General features: G+C 43.4%; 1 protein-coding gene across 2 annotated transcripts in view; it reads right to left on the reverse strand.

Annotated features, from left to right (window-relative positions):
- ZNF875 (zinc finger protein 875) overlaps window positions 1-2952 on the reverse strand; it is a 34815-nt gene extending 31863 nt beyond the window's left edge. The window contains exons 1-2 of one of the 2 annotated variants that reach the window (XM_082708897.1): window positions 2822-2952; window positions 2338-2426 (exon numbers count right to left, since the gene is read on the reverse strand). In XM_082708897.1, coding sequence (XP_082565023.1) covers window positions 2338-2370 — 33 coding nt within the window. In that variant the 5' untranslated portion in view covers window positions 2371-2426; window positions 2822-2952. The remainder of the gene's footprint in view (window positions 1-2337; window positions 2427-2821) is intronic. The other variant, XM_082708896.1, reaches the window with a different exon arrangement.
- Between the last annotated feature and the right edge of the window lie 19969 nt (window positions 2953-22921).

Consider the following 22921-nt stretch of genomic DNA (forward strand, 5'->3'; position numbering starts at 1 on the left):
CACCAGCTTTATTTTTTTTATTTTAAAAAATGTTTAATTTATGTATTTATTTGAGAGAGACAGAGATAGCAACAGAGATTATGAGAAAGAACATGAGCAGAGGGGAGAGGGAGAAGCAGGCTCCCCAGTTGAGGAGGGAGCCTGACTTGGGACCCGATCCCAGGACCCCAGGATCATGACCTGAGCTGAAAGCAGACATTTAACGGACTGAGCCACCCAGGTGCCACTGGCACTAGCTTTAATATACTGATTTTATCATTAAGGTCTGTCAAAATGTGTTTGTGTGTGAGTGTGTGTGTAAAATGAAACAAAACCCCAATGGTAACAGAATCCCAAAATAAAATGGAAGGCCCACAAGTGTACAGGCTGTACCTTTACACATTACCGACTGTCACTGTCGTCCATCAAGTATTCTGCACACAGTAGACAGCAAATTTGTTCAATGGAATCAGTGAAAAAATGCTAAGAATTAGTAACATCATGTGCCTGCAAGCCCATCTCATTTGCTACAAATTCCAATTTATTCTCTCAGGCAAAGGTCCTTGACAGTGACCTAATACCCTTACTGTGTATCTGTCTAAATTGCTTTGTATAATTCAGATGTCATCCATATCAGAGTACCTAGACAGTCTACTCAAATCCTCTGAAATATGTAGTTAATTAATATGCCCTAAATAATATATCAATACAAACAACAGAAACATCTTTGCTACTTAAGTCCTTCAAATTTATTTAAGGCTGTTGTTCCTCTATGCACTCAACATTTTATATGTGTCGGGTACTCCTCTAGGCACAAGAAGTTTCATCTTAAACAACTTATCCATTCAAATGCTTGTACCCTTTGATCAATTCTCCCAATTTTATTTTTTTTAAGTATTAGGGGCAGGAAAAAAATCAACTCACACAAATGCCTGACTTTTCCCAGGAAATCAGAATGCTTTCCCATTAACATTATGAGTAGTGAAGAAAATACACACAAAATATTCAATGTTACCTTAGGAAATTCCCTGAACTAGATTTATTATTAATTCTTGGTACTAACACTTTCAAATGAATGAAATACAAATGAGAAACACAGAACTCTCCAAGTTGTTTTGATAACATCCAGGCGATTGTAAATCTTTACCACAAAGGACCAGGATAAGGAATAAATCAAGATCACAGAGGAAAAAAAAAAGAATAAATTGAGGTCTCATTTCCTGTTTAAACTTTCCTTTTTTCATAAGGATAGTCAAGGAAGATCTGAAATAACCAAGTTAATGCATATCAAAACTGAGAGTAGGCCAGCCTGGCAACTTTGCTGGTGCTCAATAAATGTTAATCACATTCAGTTAAGTCCAGGTCATCATAGCCACCATTCACAGGGGTTAGAAAGTTTCCCCTTAAGTTCCTATAAATCCACGTCATTGATTTCCTTATGACAAATTCTTTCTCCAAATCCTTCAAAACCTATATTATTCAAAGACAAAATCTATATTCCTCAGTCTGGTACTCAACCTAGCCACCGAGACTAGAGGTGGAAAATGAAAATCCTTCAGGGCCGAGGTGGGTAATATAAATGAGGGAGGCAGGCCAAATGTTAGCTGGTCAGTGGTTTCAATCTCAGTTTGGAAGATATTGTGGAAAGTGCACAAGTAAACTCTGCAGGACCTGTCCAAATGAAGACACTGTTCAGTGTGAATTCCCTGACACCACAGTGCAATTTGTTTTCAGAGAGGCAGGCAATCCAGAATTTCTGGTGAAATCTCCCATTGCCAGATGTGGAAAACGCTCTCAATAAAAAATTCAGCTCAGACCATCAAGCTCTCCTCTGTTCCACGTGTCTGTATCTTCACCAGCACATAGTTAAAAATCAACCTTAAATAACGCCATTAGTTACTACAATCTTCCCACACTGTAGCAAGGGCAGTGTGGCCAGCCTCAGGCTAACCATACTTCCTTCTCTCCTTTCTGCTCTGCCAACTCTCCAACTTAACAAACCCTCAGGGGCCGTTCAGGGAGCCCTACTTCTTGCAGAAGCCCTCCCTAACCACTTCAGGTCATAAGCATCTCTGCTGGCCCTGTCTTGCACCCCTACCACTGGACAGTCAAGCTTGGATGTTCCTGTATTTTTATTTAAACTGTTCTGTGTGTTGTTTACAACTGACCACTTCGCGGATGACTGAGATATGGATGGAGCGGAAAGGAACGCTGATGGGAGGACTCCCATGTAAGATGAGCCACCCCTCCTCCAGGAACAGGCGGGAACTTTGCCCAATATCAACAAGACAGCCTGCAAGAAAAAGTAACAGATTCATCCTGACGGCAGCCAACATGGAATTTGATGAAAATTCTCACCTCTTTTTTTGCTTTCAGGAGCCCCGTGGCCATTTTCCTGGTCTCCTGAATGCTCTCCCTGGAGAAGGGCAAAGTCTCAGAAGATAGATCTGGGGATATGAAGAGAAACGAGAGCGTTCCTAGATGGAAAAGCCCCTCCCCGGGAGTCAAGGCGGGTTTGTGCCGGAGTCCCACACCTAGGAGGTCAGTGTCACAGAAATCACCAGCACAATGCAATTCCCCTCCAGAGCCCTGGGAAAGGGGTTCAGAGTGACAGAGCACCCTCAAGTACAGCCCAAGCTCTGGCCAGGGAATGAAGCCCATGTCCCCCAGCAGAGGAATAAGGGTCTGTCTCTAACTCTATGGGCTGGAATGAAAAGATACTGGTCTGGAGGTGCCTACGGAAGAGCGCCCGAGTTCAGGGGCAACCTGTGTCCTCACGAGTAAAACAGGGACAAGCAGAAGGACGTGCTGACTGACAAGGCAATGACTATAGGGCACTCACAGAACGCGAGGCGCACGTTGCCGATCTTGAGGCTGACGCTCGGTAACTAAGTAAGCGCAGAACTGGGAGAACTACCCGAAGACAGAGGCTTCCCAAGCCGCCAACTAACGAGTGGGCGGGACCCACCAACCGGAAGCGCTCCTGCCACGTCAACGCCACAGCTAGGAGAGCGCGTCGGACAGCGGAAGTGGCCGCGCGGGCCCCTGGAAAGTGTAGTCTTTGGGATGGAGAGGTTGTGGTGGCAGGGTGACTCTGACATCTGCACGTCACATACAACGAAGTTTAGGAGCTCACTGTTAAGATGCCCAAACCGCAAGGTGTGCATGTTTTTCCTCCGAAGGCCAGTGAGATCTCGCGGACCACGAGAGTCGCAGAAATCCCCTAGGATTCTAGAAAATGTGGTCCTGGCGCCCCACCGGTGTTACCGAGGCGGATGGGACAGACTGCGCGCTGACCTTCAGCAGCGCGGGTGAGCTAGGGGGTAACCCATGTCAAGGCTCCGCCCTGTGTGCCCTTCCAGGAGCAGAAACCAGGGTCCAGATTGGAGCGAGTGGGCGCGGCTCAGGGCAAAGCTTTTGGGGGACGAAGCCGTGGAGTGATGCTCTGCTGGGACTCCGGGATAGGAGCGACACCGGCCTTGGTGCGGCAGTCCGCACAGGGAACGCCAAGGCTATTTTCTAGGAGAGCGGGATTGGCTTGGGCTAACTCCTTGCATAGCGGTGGATGGCTCTGGTCCTGTATCTCGGAGATATTTGTGGGTGGGGAAGGAGGACTGAGGCCAAGAGCAAACGGCCCCCTAGTGATAGAAGTAGTAGTGTGATGAGAAACTGTGACTTGATCCAGAAATCCCTGGGTGGTGGTGGTGGTTGTTTTTTTTGTTGTTGTTGTTTGTTTTGTTTTGTTTTGTTTTGTTTTTTTAGAAGCCACGTGACAGGTGCCACTTAGAGGAAACTTACCGGGGTTGTGGTAGGGAGGTGGGGGCATCGGTATGAAGAGGAAACAGAACATGACAGTTTCGTTCACCATGAATTTTTTTTTGCATTAATTTTTATTTTCAAAGATACTACCTCAAAATGCTTATCTTGGAGTTTTTCTGGTGCCCCCTCATATTTTGCCCTCAAAGTCCCAGCTGTAGGGAAATGCATGAATAGATCTGACATTATATGAACCTCATTGGCACTTATTGGCCTGTAGTCTTGATAGGAAGTGAGGGCCTGGCTTCTGGCATTAAGTAGCCAGAAACAGGGCTTTGGGAGCTTATCCAGAATTGTTGCATTGTGAGTTATCCTTTCTTTCCTGACTTCCTTAATATCCACAATTCCCTGATATCTGAACCTCCCAAACCACACCCACAAAGCACCTCCCAGACCTATCATGATGATGCAAATATTCAAAGACTACTCTTGAATCTTCACATCCCACTCCAGAATCTCTTCCAATATCCCTTTACTTGGAAAAGTTAAAAAAAAAAAAAAGTTTGCATGTTAGTATCAGCCTACCCCAATAGGATGAGGTTCAGGAAGGATCAGCCTTGTGCCCTATTCCAATCCTGGTGGCACAGCTCACAGAGGGTTTTATATCCATGAATGTGGAATGCTTGTTGACAGAACTCAATAAGAACCAAAATCAGGCACGGGGCTGTGAAGAGGAAACATGAAATGGAAGAACTGAGAGTGTTAGAGAAGGGATTGAGGTGCAGGGAGTGGGAGGTGGTTGGAGGTGGGATCCTGAGATAATCCAGATCCCTGCATGTAGACATGTGTGTACACAGTGAAGAGAGAGCCAGGCTGATAGGTTACCTTAAAAAGGCAAACATAATACAACAGCAGGTCAGGTGATGATGTGACTCTACGAACTTACTCCCCTTTCTTTCCTTCAGAGAAGGAAAGGGGACTGGAGGTTGAATCAGTCACTAGTGGCCAATGACTTAATCATGCCTGTGTAATGAAGCATCCATAAAAACCCCAAACAATGGGAGTTTGGAGAGCTTCCAGGTTGATGGAGATTTGGGGAGGGGGTGCACTCAGTATGAAAGTTCTGTGACCCTTCCCTGTATGTACCTTGCCCTATGCATCTCTCCCATGTGGTTGTTCTTATATTATCTCTCTATAATAAACTGTAATCTAGTAAGTAAAATATTTCTCTGAATTCTGTGAGAATTTAGCCTGAAAGTGATCTATGACCTAGAAATTAAGGCCGAAAACAAAGGAGTAGTAATCACCTTTCAGGTCAGAAAACTAACATTAAAGTAGGATATGAGAGAGGGAAGAAATAATCAGATGAGTGTGGAGGTGGAGCATTTATGGGGATGCAGGAGGCAGGGAGGAGGGCAGTTTGTGCACAGAATCATTACAGAGAGACGGTCTTTTGGGAGGTGTGCACACAAGGATCGTGGCTAGATTGGAATATGACAGATACCCCTGAAAGGTATATTCAGGGGTTGGCATTGAATAAAAAGTGGAGTCAAGTGGAGAGCCTTTCCCATCCTGCACACAGATGCGGGGAGAGCATGGATATAATCAGCAGGTGATGGGCAAATGGGGAGCAGACAAATGGGGAGTGACAGCAAATAGTCCCTCAAGAGGGAGATGGGGGAAATAAGCACAATCCTGTCACACACACACACACACACACACACACACAGAGAAAGAGAGAGAGAGAGAGAAGGAGGGAGGGAGAGAGAGAGAGAGGAAGGGGGCGATGCCTGGGTGGCTCAGTCATTAAGTGTCTGCCTTCAGCTCGGGTCATGATCCCAAGATTCTGGGGCTCTCTGCTTAGCTGGAAGCTTGCTTCTCCCTCTCCCACTCCCCCTACTTGTGCTCCCTCTCTCACTGTCTCTCTGTCAAATAAATAAATCTTTAAAAAAGAAGCAAAGGTAATACAGAAAGAAAGAAGGAGGGAGGAAGGGAGGAAGGGGAAAAAAAAGAAAGAAAAAGAAAGACACGTAACCCTTAAATCTACTAAAGTGGAAACTCGGGTTCAAGGGTAAGAAATGGCTGCACACACCTCTGCTATGTCACCTGCAGCCACAGGGTGGCAGGCAACACCTTCTGTTCCTAAAGAGTTAGCTGGAGAAGGCAGTCCCGCTGCAGAGATCAGGAGAAGCAAGGGCCTCCCAAAGGGACCTACTGGTCCCACAGTGAAACTCCAGCAGGCTGGAGGTTCCATAGTGAGAGAAAAAAACACAAAGTAAACATAATACTTATATACCTTTATAATAAACTATTTATATACATTCAAGTAGAGATGGATACAGTGACAGAAAATAAGGTAGAGAAATCATGGGAACAGCAAGTAATCACAGAGACAGAAAATAAAGTAGAGGAATCACGGAGAGTCGTAGTAATGGATAAGTAAATGATAATGTAAGGGGAGTGGACCCACATATGTAGACTGTATATGTTCACGCAAATACTTGTATTTGTGTGCCACTCAGTAGAGATGTTTACACAAGCTCCAGTCAGGTTGTGAAGTCAACAGGAGATGAAAGAAATACAAAGCAGTTAGAGAGTATTAGTCAGACATAAACACAGCTCCTCGCCCCCTTCTGAACACGTTACTACCCCCCGCAGCAGTAGATGCCTACTCCGGCCTGGGCCACTTCTCCCACAGCCTCACAGACACGGATGTACATACCCCAGAACTCACGAGAAGCAAAAACCAGGAAGTGCAGAGGCTGTGCAAGACAGACTTCAAGGAGGAGGGATTAGAAACTCTAAGGAAGGGATTCCCAGGGGATCCAGATGGTGGCTCAAAGGCCAGGCAGTGAGCAGACATGGGTATCTGTGACTGAGTCAGCATGAACTCAAACATTGCCCGATACAAGGCTTCTCGAAAGCTGCTGCAAAAGACGCATGTGGGGGGCTTAGTAAACACAGACTGCTGGGCCTCCCCCCAAGTTTCTAATTCAGTGTCTGTATGGCACCTGAGAATCTGCATTGCTAACAAGTTTCCAGGCAACACTGATGCTGCAGGTCCAAGCCGCACACTGGGCTTTACTCTAACACCAGGTCAGGGGGAGGAATGAAAGAGCAAATTGGCGCAGAAGGGACTTGAAGGGTGTAGGGTGTAGGGCGTTTTCTGGAAACTTCTCAAACGTAAAAACCTCCAAGATGCTGAAAGAACATTGACAGCATCATGTCTACAAATAAAATGTACCACTGAGGCAGGCAGTGACACGCCCAACCACCGGACCCACATAGACCTTCCAAAAAACCCAGAACGCTGGCACTCTGAGAACCCCTACTTTCTACCATCCCTGGTATCTGACACCCTATTTCCTGATAACATTCCATTATAGCACAGAAAGGAACATCACTAATATGCCCATTTTTATGGACTTTCCTAGGTAAAAATTTTTTAAAATAAATGTTTATTTTTCATTTAAAAAAACACAAAATTTTATATCAGTTTAATGGAAACCCTAAAACACATAGAAAAGATATTAAAAGATGTAAAAGATATAAAAATAATTATTAAAAATAGTCAACAAGCAAAGCAATAGTTAAGAGATCTTATATTCTAAAATATATATATAGCTACATATGCTATTTTAAAAATCAAGGCAGAAACATAAGCATAAGGGGGCTACACACCTCTAAATTCATGCATTCCAGTTTTCCAGTTTAACTCTAAAATTAATCTGGAGATCTGTCAAGAAAGATCTGTGAAAAAAACGGGGCAAGTGTTTAATGTAACCGATGGGACAAAGAAAATGATTATTAGTAAGTAATGCAAATAAATGCCCAACCAAGACAAAAAAGCATGGCACGTCTTATGGGGAAAGGCTGAGATGGAGGATAAAAGAAAAAAAAAAAAAAACAACCTGTGATTCTCAAAGGAAAGTAAGACAGAAGAAATCAGGGCAGAATATTAAGACTGGAAATGAGTCTCTGTATCAGAAAAGGAATGCAACAAATGGCAAGAGAGGAAACAGAGGCAGGAGTCACAGGCTCCAGGGATGTGGAGGTCCATGAGAATAAAGGAGGCAAGAAGAGAGGTGGAGTGAGTTCATAAAATCAATCCCTAGAGCTGTGCTGTCCAATGACGCATCACATGTGGCTATTAAGCACTAGAAACACAGCTAGTCTGTCTGAATTGAGAAATGGTGTAGGGATAAAATAGACTCCAGGGGCACCTGGAGAGCTCAGCCAGTTAAGTGTCTGCCTTCAGCTCAGGTCATCAGCAGGGAGCTTCTCCCTCTCCCTCTGCCTTCTGCTCCCCATGCTTGTGCTCTCTCGCTTGCTCCCTATCTGCCAAATAAATAAAATATTAAAAAAAAAAAAAACTATCTCCCAAGCACATACCCGCAAACTAAAGAATTTTAAAGTGTTAAGGGTCACTGTCTCAATTATCACCATGACATGAGATCAAAACCAAACCAGCAGGTGCCATATAGACCAGATGTGTCAACTGAAAATAAAGATATGCTGCGCACTGAGAAGCACTGAACTTCCCCAGTGGGGCAGCGGGGCCAGGAGGTGCCACGCCTGTATCTGCGTGTGCATTTGAATGGACCAATCACACCCTCATCCCCACAGCTCTGCTGTCCTTCACTGGCACTGCAGGGGTGGAGCTGGGAGGGGAATCTACATCCTGGTGATAACCTCGGGGAAAGAGACACTTTGGGATTTTGCCCTGATCTCTGAGTGGCATTTTCTCTTCTCCCTCTGGGTTATATTTTCTTGCTGTCCACCTATCTACCATTTTGCCAGCCAAAACTGCAGCCCTCTCCTGTGCCTTTCTCAATGTGAATGTTGAAGGCTTAGTCTTAACTCTTCAATCTCTACAAGATTTCCCCACAATTCAGACCTAAAAGAATAAAAACAAGATTTGCCTGAGGAGGTCCAGCCACCCCCCCCTCCTTAGGGCAACCCTTAAAGAAACATCAGCCCAGTGTCTCCCCATCTCTGCTCAACAACTCTTTGTGACCCCTCCTTCAGCAACAGAAGGCAAATTCTTACCTAGGCCCACCTGCCTCCATGAACTGTAATACAGCACAGACACCCAGAGGATATCAATATAATTTAACATAATACAAAGTCAGAAAGGGATGTCCGTTATGAAATGTTTAAGCAATAAAGCTGCAGTGATGGGGAGGGAGGGGGAAGAGGACAGGAGTCTAGGATGGGCTGGGAAGGAGTCCAGAGAAACTCCACATCCTGGATTAGGGGGTAGGGGCAATCGGACTCTGAAGAGACAGGTAAGCCAAAATTCTATCTATGCAAACACACACAATTAAGATCATACCAGATCGAGTCAGGTGGGTTAGGAATGACAGACACCGGAGGAAGCAATTGCAAATGTGAAGGGGTTTCTCCATAAACCCTTAGGAGGGTAAAAGCCAGACACATCTCCAAGATGTGTTTATAGCAGTATTTCTTCAATTAACAAGACAAAGGCTGGAGTAGCAAGGAGGGATGGAGGCCAGGCCCTTCCCCTGGATCATCAATGTGAAGCTGGCAGCAAGTCACTCTGGAGGCTACCATTTTCCCCATGAGGAATCAAAGCCACAGAGAAGCTCATGGGTGGGTTCAAGGTCAGACAGATAATAAAGATTAGATCTGAGATCTGAATGTTGGCCTCCCAGGCCTGTGCCTGATGCACAATGACTAAAAATCAATCTCAATGGTAAGTAAAAAGTATCTCTCCAAATCCCTCAGGTTATTCTTTTCTGTCAGTATTTGTTCTAAGCTGGACACCGCAGAAGAAAAGGGAGAAAAGGAAAACTCAGGAAACTAAACACACTTCTAAACTAATGCATGTCAAAGAAGAAAATGCATCATACCCAAGGATAAAATTTCATTTGGCATGGGTACCTAAGCCTGTATGAGGTCTCTCATCCAAAGCTATGAAATAAATCCTACAAAAATTAAAGATCCACTGAGTAATATTTTAAAGGATTTGGGAAGGTGGTGCTATTACCTATTACTAAAAGAATCAAACCAGGGTTATAGTTTTTAAACAAACCAAAAATCCCATAACCTCCTTAACTGGCTGTTCTTTCTACAAAAACTATGTACATCTGCCCCCCAAAAATAAGATGTTAAAGAAACTGGGGAATTATTACTAATACTGAGGTATCAAAGTCAGGAACTTAAAAGAATTCCAAAGTAACTTGTTGTGCCTTTCACAGCAATTTCTCAAAATAAATTTTATGAAGCTTAAGCCAATCAAAACTAAACGGTTTCATTAATAGCATAAAATCCCCAAAGCCACTGTAACTGGCTGTCCTTATCACAGATGTTCCACTAAATAACACAGCTAACAAGAATTGGATTTTTTTTTTTTTTTGGAATGTTGGGGCGCTATGGTATCAATGCACTTTTTTTTTTTTTTTAAGATTTTATTTATTTATTTGACAGAGATCGCAAGCAGGCAGAAAGGCTGGTGGGGGGTGTGTGGAGCAGGCTCCCCACTGAGCAGAGAGCCCCATGCGGGACTGGATCCGAGGACCCTGAGATCATGACTTGAGCTGAAGGTAGAGGCTTAACCCACTGAGCCACCCAGGCGCCCCTCAATGCACTCTTAACCAGGAATTTATTCATTTAATAAACTTGAATCCATCCGCCAAGGCTTCACAAAGGGCGTCCTGCAAAAAACACACGCCAAGGGGCGCCTGGATGGCTCAGTCGGTTAAGCATCCGCCTTCTGCTGAAGTTCTGATCTCAGGGTCCTGGGATCCAGCCCTGCCTGCAACGTGCTCCCTGCTCAGTGGGGAGTCTGCTTCTCCCTCTCTCGCTGTCCCTCTCCCTGCTTGTGCTCTCTGTCAAATAAATAAATAAAATATTAAACAAACAAACAAAAAGCCACCTGCCAGAAAATAAACGGGCATTTTACCTGGGTGGGCTGGAAAATGCCCTCTTTTCCTTTTAATATCAAGACCCTGCTAGTCGGAGGTGGGAAACCCTGCAGATCAGTCTCTGTGCAGGTGCCCACCAAGTCCGGTTGGAAAGCAGAAAGAGCTGTAGGTTTACTGCTTGAGTATAGAGCCCGAGTTGGGACCCTCGCCACCGCGACTGCCGAATTCCCAGACACGCAGGACTGACCCAGAGGACTTCACGCCGCGCCGGTCCCCAGCATCCCACGTCCGGCGATCTCTTGCCAGCACAACGTAAAGCTCTGGAACCACGTTCAATGCCACCTGCCTGTCCAGCTTCTTCCGGCCTCGTGTTTGCCTGTGCCTACATTTGGAGGCAGGCCTCCAGAAACAGTGGTCAATGGGAGACACAGTTAAATACACTGGACTCTGTTTGAAAGCAACACAGGGAAAGAAAGGAAGAATGCAGGTATCTCAAATATAGAGAGCTCTTAGCCAATGGATGTGCAAAGGAGGCGGGCTCACCTCTCGTTGACCAATAAAAAGCGTTTGCAGCCAACACGCCTACAAAGAATAACGGGTTTCTTGCGGGATTCCTGGCAGCAACGCTTGCTCTGGGCGCCTCACCCGGACTTTCAATCTTCATCTTCTTCATCTTCATCTTCTTCATCTTCTTCATCTTCTTCTTCTTCTTCTTCTTCTTCTTCTTCTTCTTCTTCTTCTTCTTCTTCTTCTTCTCCTTCTCCTTCTCCTTCTCCTTCTCCTTCTCCTTCTCCTTCTCCTTCTCCTTCTCCTTCTCCTTCTCCTTCTCCTTCTCCTTCTCCTTCTCCTTCTCCTTCTCCTTCTCCTTCTTCTTCTCCTTCTTCTTCTTCTTCTTCTTCTTCCTTCTCCTTCTTCTTCCTTCTCCTTCTTCTTCCTTCTCCTTCTTCTTCCTTCTTCTTCTTCTTCCTTCTTCTTCTTCTTCCTTCTTCTTCTTCTTCCTTCTTCTTCTTCTTCCTTCTTCTTCTTCTTCCTTCTTCTTCCTTCTTCTTCTTCTTCCTTCTTCTTCCTTCTTCTTCTTCTTCTTCTTCCTTCTTCTTCTTCTTCCTTCTTCTTCTTCTTCCTTCTTCTTCTTCTTCCTTCTTCTTCTTCTTCCTTCTTCTTCTTCTTCCTTCTTCTTCTTCTTCCTTCTTCTTCTTCTTCCTTCTTCTTCTTCTTCCTTCTTCTTCTTCTTCCTTCTTCTTCTTCTTCCTTCTTCTTCTTCTTCCTTCTTCTTCTTCTTCCTTCTTCTTCTTCTTCCTTCTTCTTCTTCTTCCTTCTTCTTCTTCTTCCTTCTTCTTCTTCTTCCTTCTTCTTCTTCTTCCTTCTTCTTCTTCTTCCTTCTTCTTCTTCTTCCTTCTTCTTCTTCTTCCTTCTTCTTCTTCTTCTTCTTTCTTCTGTTTTTTTTCTTCTTTTTTTAAGGAAGAGATAGAGAGAGAGAGAGAGACTGGGAATTAGCAGGAGAGGGGCAGAGGTAGAGGGAGAAGCAGACTCCCCAGCTGAGCAGGGAGTTTGACGTAGGGCTCTATCCCAGGAACCCCAGGATCACAACCCGAGCCAAGGCACCCAACAGACTGAGCCACTCAGGTTCGCCAGGCTGTGATGAGATGTGTCTTTTCCTCAAGGTTTTAAATTGAGACACTTGGGGAGATGACAGAATTGGAGCATGGTAGAAGCTTGGGGCAGGGTGGCAGGTGGAAAGGGTGGGAGATGCATCAACTAAGGCAGTATCTTTATTTTTATACCATACATTTGCCTAATCAGGTTTCCCTCTCTGTACCAGGAGCAGCTCTCCCCTGGGGGGGGGGGTTTGAGGAGACATTAGTCCCCAGTCTCTGCTCCCTTGGCCTGAATTGGAATTGGTTGTAGAGCTTTCAATTTCAATGTACACATCTTGGCTGGAAGGGATGGCATCATTGGACTTTTTTTTTCTTTTTTTAAAGATTTTATTTATTTATGTGAGACTGAGCATGAGAGGGGAGAAGGTCAGAGGGAGAAGCAGACTCCCTATGGAGCTTGGAGCCCGATGTGGGACTTGATACTGGGACTCCAGGTTCATGACCTGAGCCAAAAGCAGTCGTCCACCAACTGAGCCACCTAGGCACCCCATCGTTGGACTTTTAAAATATTCAATTTTCACTAAATTACATTTATCGCTCTCTTTATGGATACTGAGTTTTGTTTCTTACATGCAAAAGTATTCTTATCCTTCAAATTTAAAAATATGCACTTCTTTATTTTCTTCTAATTCTGTAATAGTTTCTGATTTTTACATTTCTTTTGCAGTTGATTTTCGGGGTACAGTGTAAGGTACAGATGAATTTCCATGTCATCCTTATGCAATGGCCATGCTAACCTTCTCTATATCATCCCAATTTTAGTATATGTGCTGCAGAAGGGAGCATGGTGTGAAGTAGAGATGTAACCATTCCCCCCACCATGGATAAACAGCTGTCCACACACCATTTTTTTTTTTTAACAGAACAACCATTCTTTCCATCTCTCTTTTATGTTTGTGTTACTGTCCCAAAACCATGCTGAAGCTTTATGGGATCTGATAAGGCAAATCCTTCCATTATATAATTATCTTCCATTTTTTTTCTGGCTCTTCAGGACCCTTTTGTCTTCCAACTGAGAATTAGAATGAGCTAGTCAATTCTATTATTAAAAACTGATGCTAGTATTCTGATTGAGATTGCCTAGAATTTATAGATTATCTTAGAAAGAAGTGACTTTTGGGGGCAACTGGCTGGCTCAGTGGGAAGAATGTGGGACACTTGATTCCAGGATTGTGTTATTTTTATTTGTATTGTTGTGAGTTGTTTCTAGAAAAGGCCCAAAGATTCACCTCTGATTTACCTTCAGGCTCTGTCTAACCAGGAAATGAAAGTTAAGGCATAGTTGCAAAATGCTTAAGTACTGAAAGTGCGCCAAAACACACACACACACACACACACACCATCTTCAAAAACTAGGGGGTTGTTTTTGGTTACAGGTAAAGAAAATTTCTATTGATCACTAGTTCCCCACAAACCAATAGAACAGAGACTTCCATGGCCATATATGATGAAAGATTTAGACTTTGCAAAGTTCATTCAGAAAAGTCACAAATGGACATCAACAACTATAACAAGCAGCCAAAGTAAACCCAGGGTAAGGGGGCAAATATGATCTCCAGAGTTGCCACATTATAATGTCAGGAGTTCTGGTTTTCAACAAAAAATTATCAGAAGAGAGTCTTTCAGACAGAAATTAAAATGTCACTAGACAATAACTCAATCCCATGAAGAAATAAAGAACACCAGTTAAGATAATTATATAAATAAATATAAAAATCAGTGTTCAGGTGCCTGGGTATCTCAGTTGGTTAAGCAACGGTCTTCAACTCAGGTCATGATTCTGGAGTCCCAGGATTGAGTCCCGCATCAGGCTCCCTGTTCATCAGGGAGTCTGCTTCTCCCTCTGACCCTCTCCCTTCTAATGCTTTCTCTCTATCAAATAAATACATAAAATATTTAAGAAAAAGTCAGTGTTCATATATTTTTGTTCTATAATTGTATTAGTTCCTATATGAATTAAAAGACAACTGTAAGAAGCAATAATTATAAGTCTATGTTGATGGCACCCAGGTATAAAAACATAATTTGTGACAATAATAAGAGGGTGGCAGAGCTATAAAGGAAGAGAGTTTTTGTATGCTACTGAGGCAAAGTTAGTATTAATTCAAGCTAGACTATTATAAGTTTAAGATGTTAACTGTAACAGAAAATCAACAAGGAAACAATGGCTTTGAATGACAGACTGAACCAGATGGATTTAACAGATATATTCAGAACACTTCATCCTAAAACAGCAGATGGTTTTCAAGAGCATACGAAACATCCTCAAGAATAGATCACATCTTAGGCCACAAAACAAGCCTCAACAAATTCAAGAAGCTCAAAGTCATACCATGCATCTTTTCTGACCATAGCACTATAAACTAGAAGTCAACCCCAAGAAAAAAATCTGGAAAGATATATTTTTTTTAAGATTTTATTTATTTATTTATTTGACAGAGAGAGACACAGCGAGAGAAGGAACACAAGCAGGGGAAGTGGGAGAGGGAGAAGCAGGGAGCCTAAGCAGGGAGCCCAATGCATGACTTGATCCCAGGACCCTGGGATTATGACCCAAGCCAAAGGCAGAGGCTTAACAACTGAGCCACCCAGGCACTCCTAAAAAACAATTTCTAATACCAGAAAGTGCTTCATGGAAGAGAAAAACATGAACACCCACAAAGGATTCTTTAACTATTTCAGAAGACTATTTTCCCATTATTTAATTAAAACAGGAAAAAGAGGGGTACCTGGGTGTCTCAGTGGGTTAAAGCCTCTGTTTTTGACTCGGGTCATGATCCAGGGGTCCTGGGATTGAGCCCCGCATCAGGCTTTCTGCTCTTCAGGGAGCCTGCTTCCCCCTCTCTCTCTGCCAGCCTCTCTGCCTGCTTGTGATCTCTGTCTATAAAATAAATAAATAAAATCTTAAAAAACAAAACAGGAAAAAGAAACCACATAGACTGCTTCTTCCACTAGCAGGTCTGATTCACTTCAGTGATTGAAAAAGAGCAGGAAATAAAAGAGCAGATGTTCTGACAACCCATCATTCCCACCATCTAACTTTTGAAACATCACCCACACACAAAGAACAAAAGACAAACCAGCATCTCGGCCTGGCAACAAGGAGAGGTCTGAACCGGAGTGACAGGGACAGACAGTGAGGTTGTGCATGTTGGGTGAGGCTGGTGGCTCAGAAGAAGGTGCTCTGCCAGCTCTCCACCTGGGCCTCACCTGTCCTCAGCTAGGAACCTTCTCACCACCCTGACCTGTCACAACTGTCACCTGGAGGAAACACAGCCACCCCTGGAGCCAGCCCTGCCCACAGCCTCCTGAAGAATGCACTCTGCTCTCCTCCGGGACACCTGGCAGCTCTCTCCAGACCTGGAACTCTCCTGTATGCCACAAAACTCCAGGATCTGCCCTTTCCAAAATTACACTGGCCCAAGGCTTTCATGAGAGGCAGAAGGCTCCCTCCTGAATGGTGAACGCCTCCTTTCCTCTTATGTCCTATTTCTCCGCACTCACCTTCCCCTCTGGGCAAACTGAGAGCTAGCGGGGCATCAATGGAGCGTGAATGTGCTCTGAGATCTGAACCTTTCACAGCAGCTCTCCGAGGACTCCTTGTGCCATCAGAAACTAGCGCAGCCCATCCCGGGGTGTTTGAAAACTATCATCTACAGAACAGGAGAATGGAAAACGCTCCACTTCTACCTAGCTCTTCATGAAGCACAACATGGTTTTTTTCCTTCATTGACTTCAATTCCAGTTCGTTTCCATGCAGTGTTCATTCCTTTGCTTCAGGGGGAGAATTTCGTGATTCCTCACCTGCAGACAACAGCCGGGGCTCATCGCAAGTGCCCTTCCTGTAGCCACCACGGAGTTACCCCTTCCCCTCGTGCCCCTGCCTCCAGCAACCCCCGTTTGTGCTCTAAAGTTGAGTCTGCCTCCTCATGTGCCTGTCCTCCTCCCACTATGGTCATCTGTGTTCTTTCTGAAACTCCAGCGGAGGGAAGTCAGTGGGTTTTGTTTTTCCTTACAGATTTTGCTTAGTTTAACCCACTCTCGGTCCACCTGCATCCTTGCGGACAGAGGTTTTGTTCTGTGGGAATCTGGGTCCTGTTCCATTGTGTATCTGTCTCCCACATCTTCTTTCTCCGTTCACCAGTGAACAGACACTGGGACTCCCTCCATAGTTTCACTATTGTTATTCATGCTGCTACAAACACCACGGGGCTTGGACCCCCACTGAATGTGCATTTTTGTGTCCTTTGGGTAAATACCTAGAAGTGCGATTGCTGGATCCTAGGGTTGTTTGATTCTTAGCTTTTGGAGGAACCACCACACTCAGTTCCAGAGTGGCTGCAGCGGCCCGCACGCCCACCAACAGTGCAGGAGGGTTCTGCTTTATGCACAACATTTCCTGCCAGCAATTCCCTAAAGAGGGACTGGAAAACCTGTGGGATAACCTGACTCATGCAGCGACAGGCAAGCAGTTCCAGAAATCCACCCAGGGTTCCCAAGGCCAAGCCTCTTGAAGCCACTGGCATGTTTCTATCCAGGAAAATTCCCAAACACTCTCCTTCTGACTTCACCACCCCTTGAACTACAGAGAAAATACGGCATGTCCAGATATCTAGATGATCCACTGAGTGAAACTAGAAAGTCAAGCTTAACTTTTAAATCATAGAAGGCCCCTTGAAATCATTTTGAATTCTTCCTCTGCCCTCATTGTAACTCTCTGGATGAAAAGACTAATCAGTTAGGAAACACTTGTCTCTGACAAATGACAAGACACCATCCAAGTCTCTATCTGACTGCAAACAGCCACCTAACTATAGATGCTGGCCACACCACCACAATCTAGGCCCAATGGAATAAACACTATTAGATGAAAGAACACATTATATATTAAAAACACACAAAGAGTAAATCTTGTCTTCCCTTTCTAATCAAAGTGATTGCCTAGGAAAGAGATGTTCCAAGTACCTTTGTAATCCAGAAATGAAGCAGAGAAAATAGGATCCTCTGCCATGTGCTCCCTGCAGGGAAACTAAGGAACTCGGGCACCCACTCTAGACTGCTGACAGCTGCTTCATCTGACTTTGTGGCTCCACTAGAGACAAGAGAAATGCTCAGGAGGTTTGAGGATAAAGAGAAGTTTTACCTCCCATCTTAACATGGATGTGACATTGCACCGAACATACCTGTTTATTTCTCTGAAGGCTGACATCCTGGGACAAGCTGCATGACTGACTCAGAGGCTGATTTCAAAACCTTGGGTCTTGTGGAGCCAGAATGGGGAAGTGTTGTCAGGCAGGGATAAGAAGGCACCTTTGACCTAAGGCCTGCACATCTGCTCCAGTTCCTGGGAGAAGGGGAGACACATGCTAGTTTCTTAAGTAGTAATTAGTTTCATTCTAAAGTCGACTGATGCATTGTCCTTTTTGGGGAAGTGAAGTTACTCTTCCAAAAACAAAACAAACCCCCACTCAACTCATTGGTTCCAAATGCAATGTGAGTCAGGTCTGGTTTCCTCCAGGCTCCAGACCCCCACTGGGAGGTCCCTCCTGCACTGTTCTAACAGCCCATTACCACCAAACCTGGGGACACGAGGCACAATGCTGAGTTGGGGGACAACTCTAGGGATTGTTACCACCACTCTTGAGCCTGGGTAAACAGACTATACAGCTCACCACTGCGTCCTGTAGAAACAAGCTGCAGTGCATCGCCTCTCAGGATCTTTCACCCAGCACCTCACCACGGCCCTCAGTGCTGACAGGCTGCACTGACTCGTCTTCCAGCGTCTTTTGCAGTGCAACTTGTCACTGCCTCCAGTGGTGGCAAGCAGCATTGCCATGCCTTCCAGTGACTCTTGCTCTGCAGAGCAACTCACCACTTCCAGAGTCGCGCAATGCAGCTCACAACTACCTCCAGTGGTCTCAAGCCACACTGGCAAGTCTTCCACCATCACTCAGACTGCAACTCAGCACTACCTCCAATGGAGGAAATCCACACTGCCTCTCCTTCCCACGCCTTGCGCGGTATCTGTCCACTGCATCCATTGTCCAGACGTGCCAGCAGCCCATCTTCCAGTGTCCAGTGCACTGCAGCTCAGCACTGCCTCCCTTGGTGGCAAGCTGAACTGCCCCCTTTCAGCATCTTTTGCACTGGAGCTCAACACTGCCTCCAGTGGTGGAAAGCTGAATTATGAGACCTGCTTGATGGCATGGCAGTGCAGAATTGTGTCACTGGAAGCAGTGCTAAGCTGCATTGTGAGACCCTGGGAGAAATGGAAATGTAGGCTCCCGCCACTGGAAGCAGTGGTCAGCTGCAGTGCGAAACGCTGGAAGGAGGTTTGAGATTTCAGTCCAAATCTTGTGAGAACTCAGGCAGTTCTCATCAGATTTTTACCCAAATACTGTGAAAACTCATTCCAAATATCCTATGAATTTATTCCAAATCTCGAGAGATCTCAGTCTAAATTTCCTAAGAACTTGGGCAATTCTCAGGAGATTTCTACACAAATCTTTTTTTTTTTTCTAAAGATTTTATTTATTTATTTATTTGACAGACAGAGATCCAAGTAGGCAGAGAGGCAGGCAGAGAGAGAGGAGGAAGCAGGCTCCCCACTGAGCAGAGAACCCGATGCAGGGCTCGATACCAGGACCCTGAGATCACGACCTGAGCTGAAGACAGAGGCATTAACCCACTGAGCCACCCAGGCGCCCCTCTACACTAATCTTATGACAACTCATTTCAAATATTGTGAGAACTCAGGGAAATCACACAATCTCAGTCCAAATCTCGTGAGAACTTATTTCAAATCTCAAGAGATCTCAGTGCAAATCTCCTGAGAATTCCAGCAATTCTCAAGAGATTTGGGTTGAAATCTCATGAGAACTCATTTCAGATATTCTAAGAACTCAAGGAAGTCAGGTGATCTCAGTCCAAATCTCCTGAGATCTCAGTCCATATCCTGTGAGATCTTATTCCAAATCTCCAGAGATCTCAGTCCAAATCTGAGAAAAAAAACCTCAAAAGAGCGTTTTTTTTTTCTTTTTTAAGATCTTATTTGTTTATTTGACAGAGACACAGGGAGAGAGGGAACACAAGCAGAGATGGTGGGTGGGAGAGGGAAAGCAGGCTTCTTCAGAGCAGGGATCCTGATGCGAGATTCAATCCCAAGACCCTTATATCATGACCTGTGCTGAAGGCAGACAATTACCAACTGAGCCACCCAGGTGCCCCTGGAAAGTGTATAAGTGTGTGAGTGAGTTGTGTGTTTGTGTGTGTGTAGAAAGAGATATTAAATAACCTGCTACTATACAACAAATGAGTCAACCAGAAAATCAGAAAAGAAATTTAAAAGCACATAGATACAAATGAAAATGAAACTACAACAGTCCAAAACCTTTGGGATATAGCAAAAGCAGTTCTAAAAGAAAAGTTTATACCAATACAGGTCTATCTCAAGAAGCAAGAAAAAATCTCCAATAAACAACCTAACCTTACACCTGAAGAAGTTATAAAGAGAACAACAAACAAAACCTAAACCAGCAGAAGGAAGGAAATAATAAAGATTAGAGCAGAAATAAATGATACAGAATTAAAAGGATAGAACATATTAATGAAAAGAGGAGCTGACTTATTGAAAAAAATCAGTAAAATTGATAAACCTCTATCCAGACTTATCAAGAAAAAAAAAAGACAATGGATTAAAATAAAATCACAAATGGCAGAGGAGAAATAACCAACACCACAGAAATACACACAAGCATAAGAGAATATTATGAAAAATTATGTGCCAACAAATTGGACGACCTAGAGGAAATGGATAAATTCCTAGAAACATAAATTACCAAAACTGAAGCAGGGAGAAATAAAAAATTTGAACTGACCAAAAGCCAGTAAAAAAATTGAATCAGTAATCAAAAAAATCCCAACAAACAAAAGTCTAAGGCCAAATGGCTTTGCAGGTGAATTCTAACAAAGATTTATTTATTTTTTTTTAAAGATTTTATTTATTTATTTGACAGAGAGAAATCACAAGTAGATGGAGAGGCAGGCAGAGAGAGAGAGAGAGAGAGAGAGGGAAGCAGGCTCCCTGCCGAGCAGAGAGCCCGATGCGGGACTCGATCCCAGGACCCTGAGATCATGACCTGAGCCGAAGGCAGCAGCTTAACCCACTGAACCACCCAGGCGCCCCTCTAACAAAGATTTAAAGAAGAGTTAATACCTATACTTCTCAAACTATTCCAAACAATAGATAAGGAAGGAAAACTTCCAAATTAATCTTATGAAGGAAGCATTACTCTGATATTAAAAACAGATAAGGACACCACACACACATGGAATTACAGGACAATATCTCTGATAAACATAGATGCAAAAATCTTCAACAAAATACTAGCAAACCAAATCAGCAAAATACATTAAAAAATTATTTACCACAATCAAGTGGGATTTGTTCCTGGAAGAGTGTTTCAATATTCACAAATCAATCAACATGATACATCATATTAAAAAAAAGAAAGAGTAAGAACAATATAATCATTTCAATAGATGCAGAAAAAAACATTTGACAAAGTACAACATCCATTCATGATAAAAACTCTGAACAAGGTAAGTTTAGAGGGGAACATATTACAATTATATGGCCAATTAATCTTTAATAAAGCAGGAAAGACTATCAACTGGGAAAAAGACAGTCTCTTCAACAAATGGTGCTGGGAAAACTGTACAGCAACATGCACAAGAATGGCACTGGACCACTTTCTTATACCATATACAGAAGTAAATCTGAAGTGGGTTAAAGACCTAAATGTGACATCTGAAACCATTAAAATCCTAGAAGAAAGCACAAGCATTAATTTCTCTGACATTGGCTATAGCAACTTTTTCTAGATAGGTCCTCTGAGGGAAGAGAAACAAAAAGCAAAAATAAACTACTGAGACACCACCAAAATAAAAAGCTTCTGTGTAGTGAAGAACACAATCAACAAAAGTAAAAGGGAACCTATGGAATGGGAGAAGATATTTGCAAATGATATATCCAATAAAAGGTTAATATCCAAAGTATATGAAGAACTTCTACAACTCAACAGCCAAAACACAAATAACCAATTAAAAAATGGGCTGAAGGACAGTTATTTCTCCAAAGAAGACATACAATTCACCAAAAGACATGGGAAAAGATGTTCATCATCACTCATCATCAGGGAAATGCAATCAAAATTACAATGGGAGATCACCTCACACCTGTTGGAATGGCTAAAATCAACAACACAAGAAACAGCGTTGGCAAGAATGGAGAACTGTTGGTTGGAATGCAAACTATTACAGCCACTATGGAAAACAATATGGAGGTTCCTCAAAAAATTAAAAATGGAACTACCCTAGCACCTGGGTGGCTCAGTTGGTTGGTTAAGCAGCTGCCTTTGGCTCAGGTCATGATCCCAGGGTCCTGGGATTGAGCCCCTCATCAAGTCTCCCTGCTTGGAAGAAGTCTGCTTCTTCCTCTGTCCCTCCCCCCTACTCATGCTTTCTCTCTCTCAAATGAATAAATAAAATCCTAAAAAAAAAAAAATAGAACTACCCTATGACCCAGCAACCACACTATTGGGTATTTTCCCAAAGAATATAAAAACACTAATTCAAAGGGACACATGTATCCCTTTGTTTATAGCAGCATTATTTACAAGAGAAGCAGCCCAAGTGTCCATTGATTGATGAATGGATAAAGAAGTTGGGGTGCATATATACAATAGCTTATTATTCAGTCACGAAAGAGAATGAAATCCTGCCATATGCAACAACATGGATGGAGCTATGGAGTATAATGCTAAGTGAAATAAGTCAGTCAAAGAAAAACAAATACCATATGATTTCACTCATATGTGGCATTTAAGACTCAAATGAGCATAAGGACAAGAGAGAGGGAGGGAAAAAGAGAGAGAGAGAAACCAAGAAACAGACTCTTAATTATAGAGAACAAACTGTAGGTTCCCAGAGGGGAGAGGGGTAGGGGTAAGGGTCAAATAGGTGATGGGTAGTAAGGAGTACAATTGTTGTGATGAGCACTAGGTAATGAATGGAAATGTTGGATCACTATATTATATATCTGAAACTAATATAACACTGTATGTTAACTAACTGGAATTAAAATAAAAACTTAAAAAAAAAAAGATGTCAGCTGTAATCCCCCTTATAACCAATAAGAAAATAAGTTAAAAGTACATAGAGAAAGAAATAAAGAGGGAACCAGAATGGTACACTCAAAAAAAAAAAATCAAAGTAAAAGGCAGTAATAAACTTGAGAACAAAATATGTATAACATAAAAAACAAATAGCATAATGGCAGAAATCCTTTATCAGTACTTATTTATTTTATTTATTTATTTTTAAAGATTTATTTGAGAGTGAGAACGCACAAGCTGGAGGGGCAGAGGGAGAAGGAGAGAAAATCTCAAGTAGACTCCATGCTGAGCACAGACCCTGAACCAGGGCTTGACCCCATGACTCTGAGAGCATGACCTGAGCCAACACCAAGAGTCAGATGCTTAACACACTGCACCCAGGTGCCCCAGTAATTAATTAATTTTTGAAATATTTTTAATTTATTTGAGAGACAGAGAGCATGAGAGAGCAAGCATGAGCATGGGGGAA

The sequence above is a fragment of the Mustela nivalis genome, assembly GCF_964662115.1.
Source record: "Mustela nivalis genome assembly, chromosome: 18".
NCBI classification, from domain to species: domain Eukaryota; kingdom Metazoa; phylum Chordata; class Mammalia; order Carnivora; family Mustelidae; genus Mustela; species Mustela nivalis.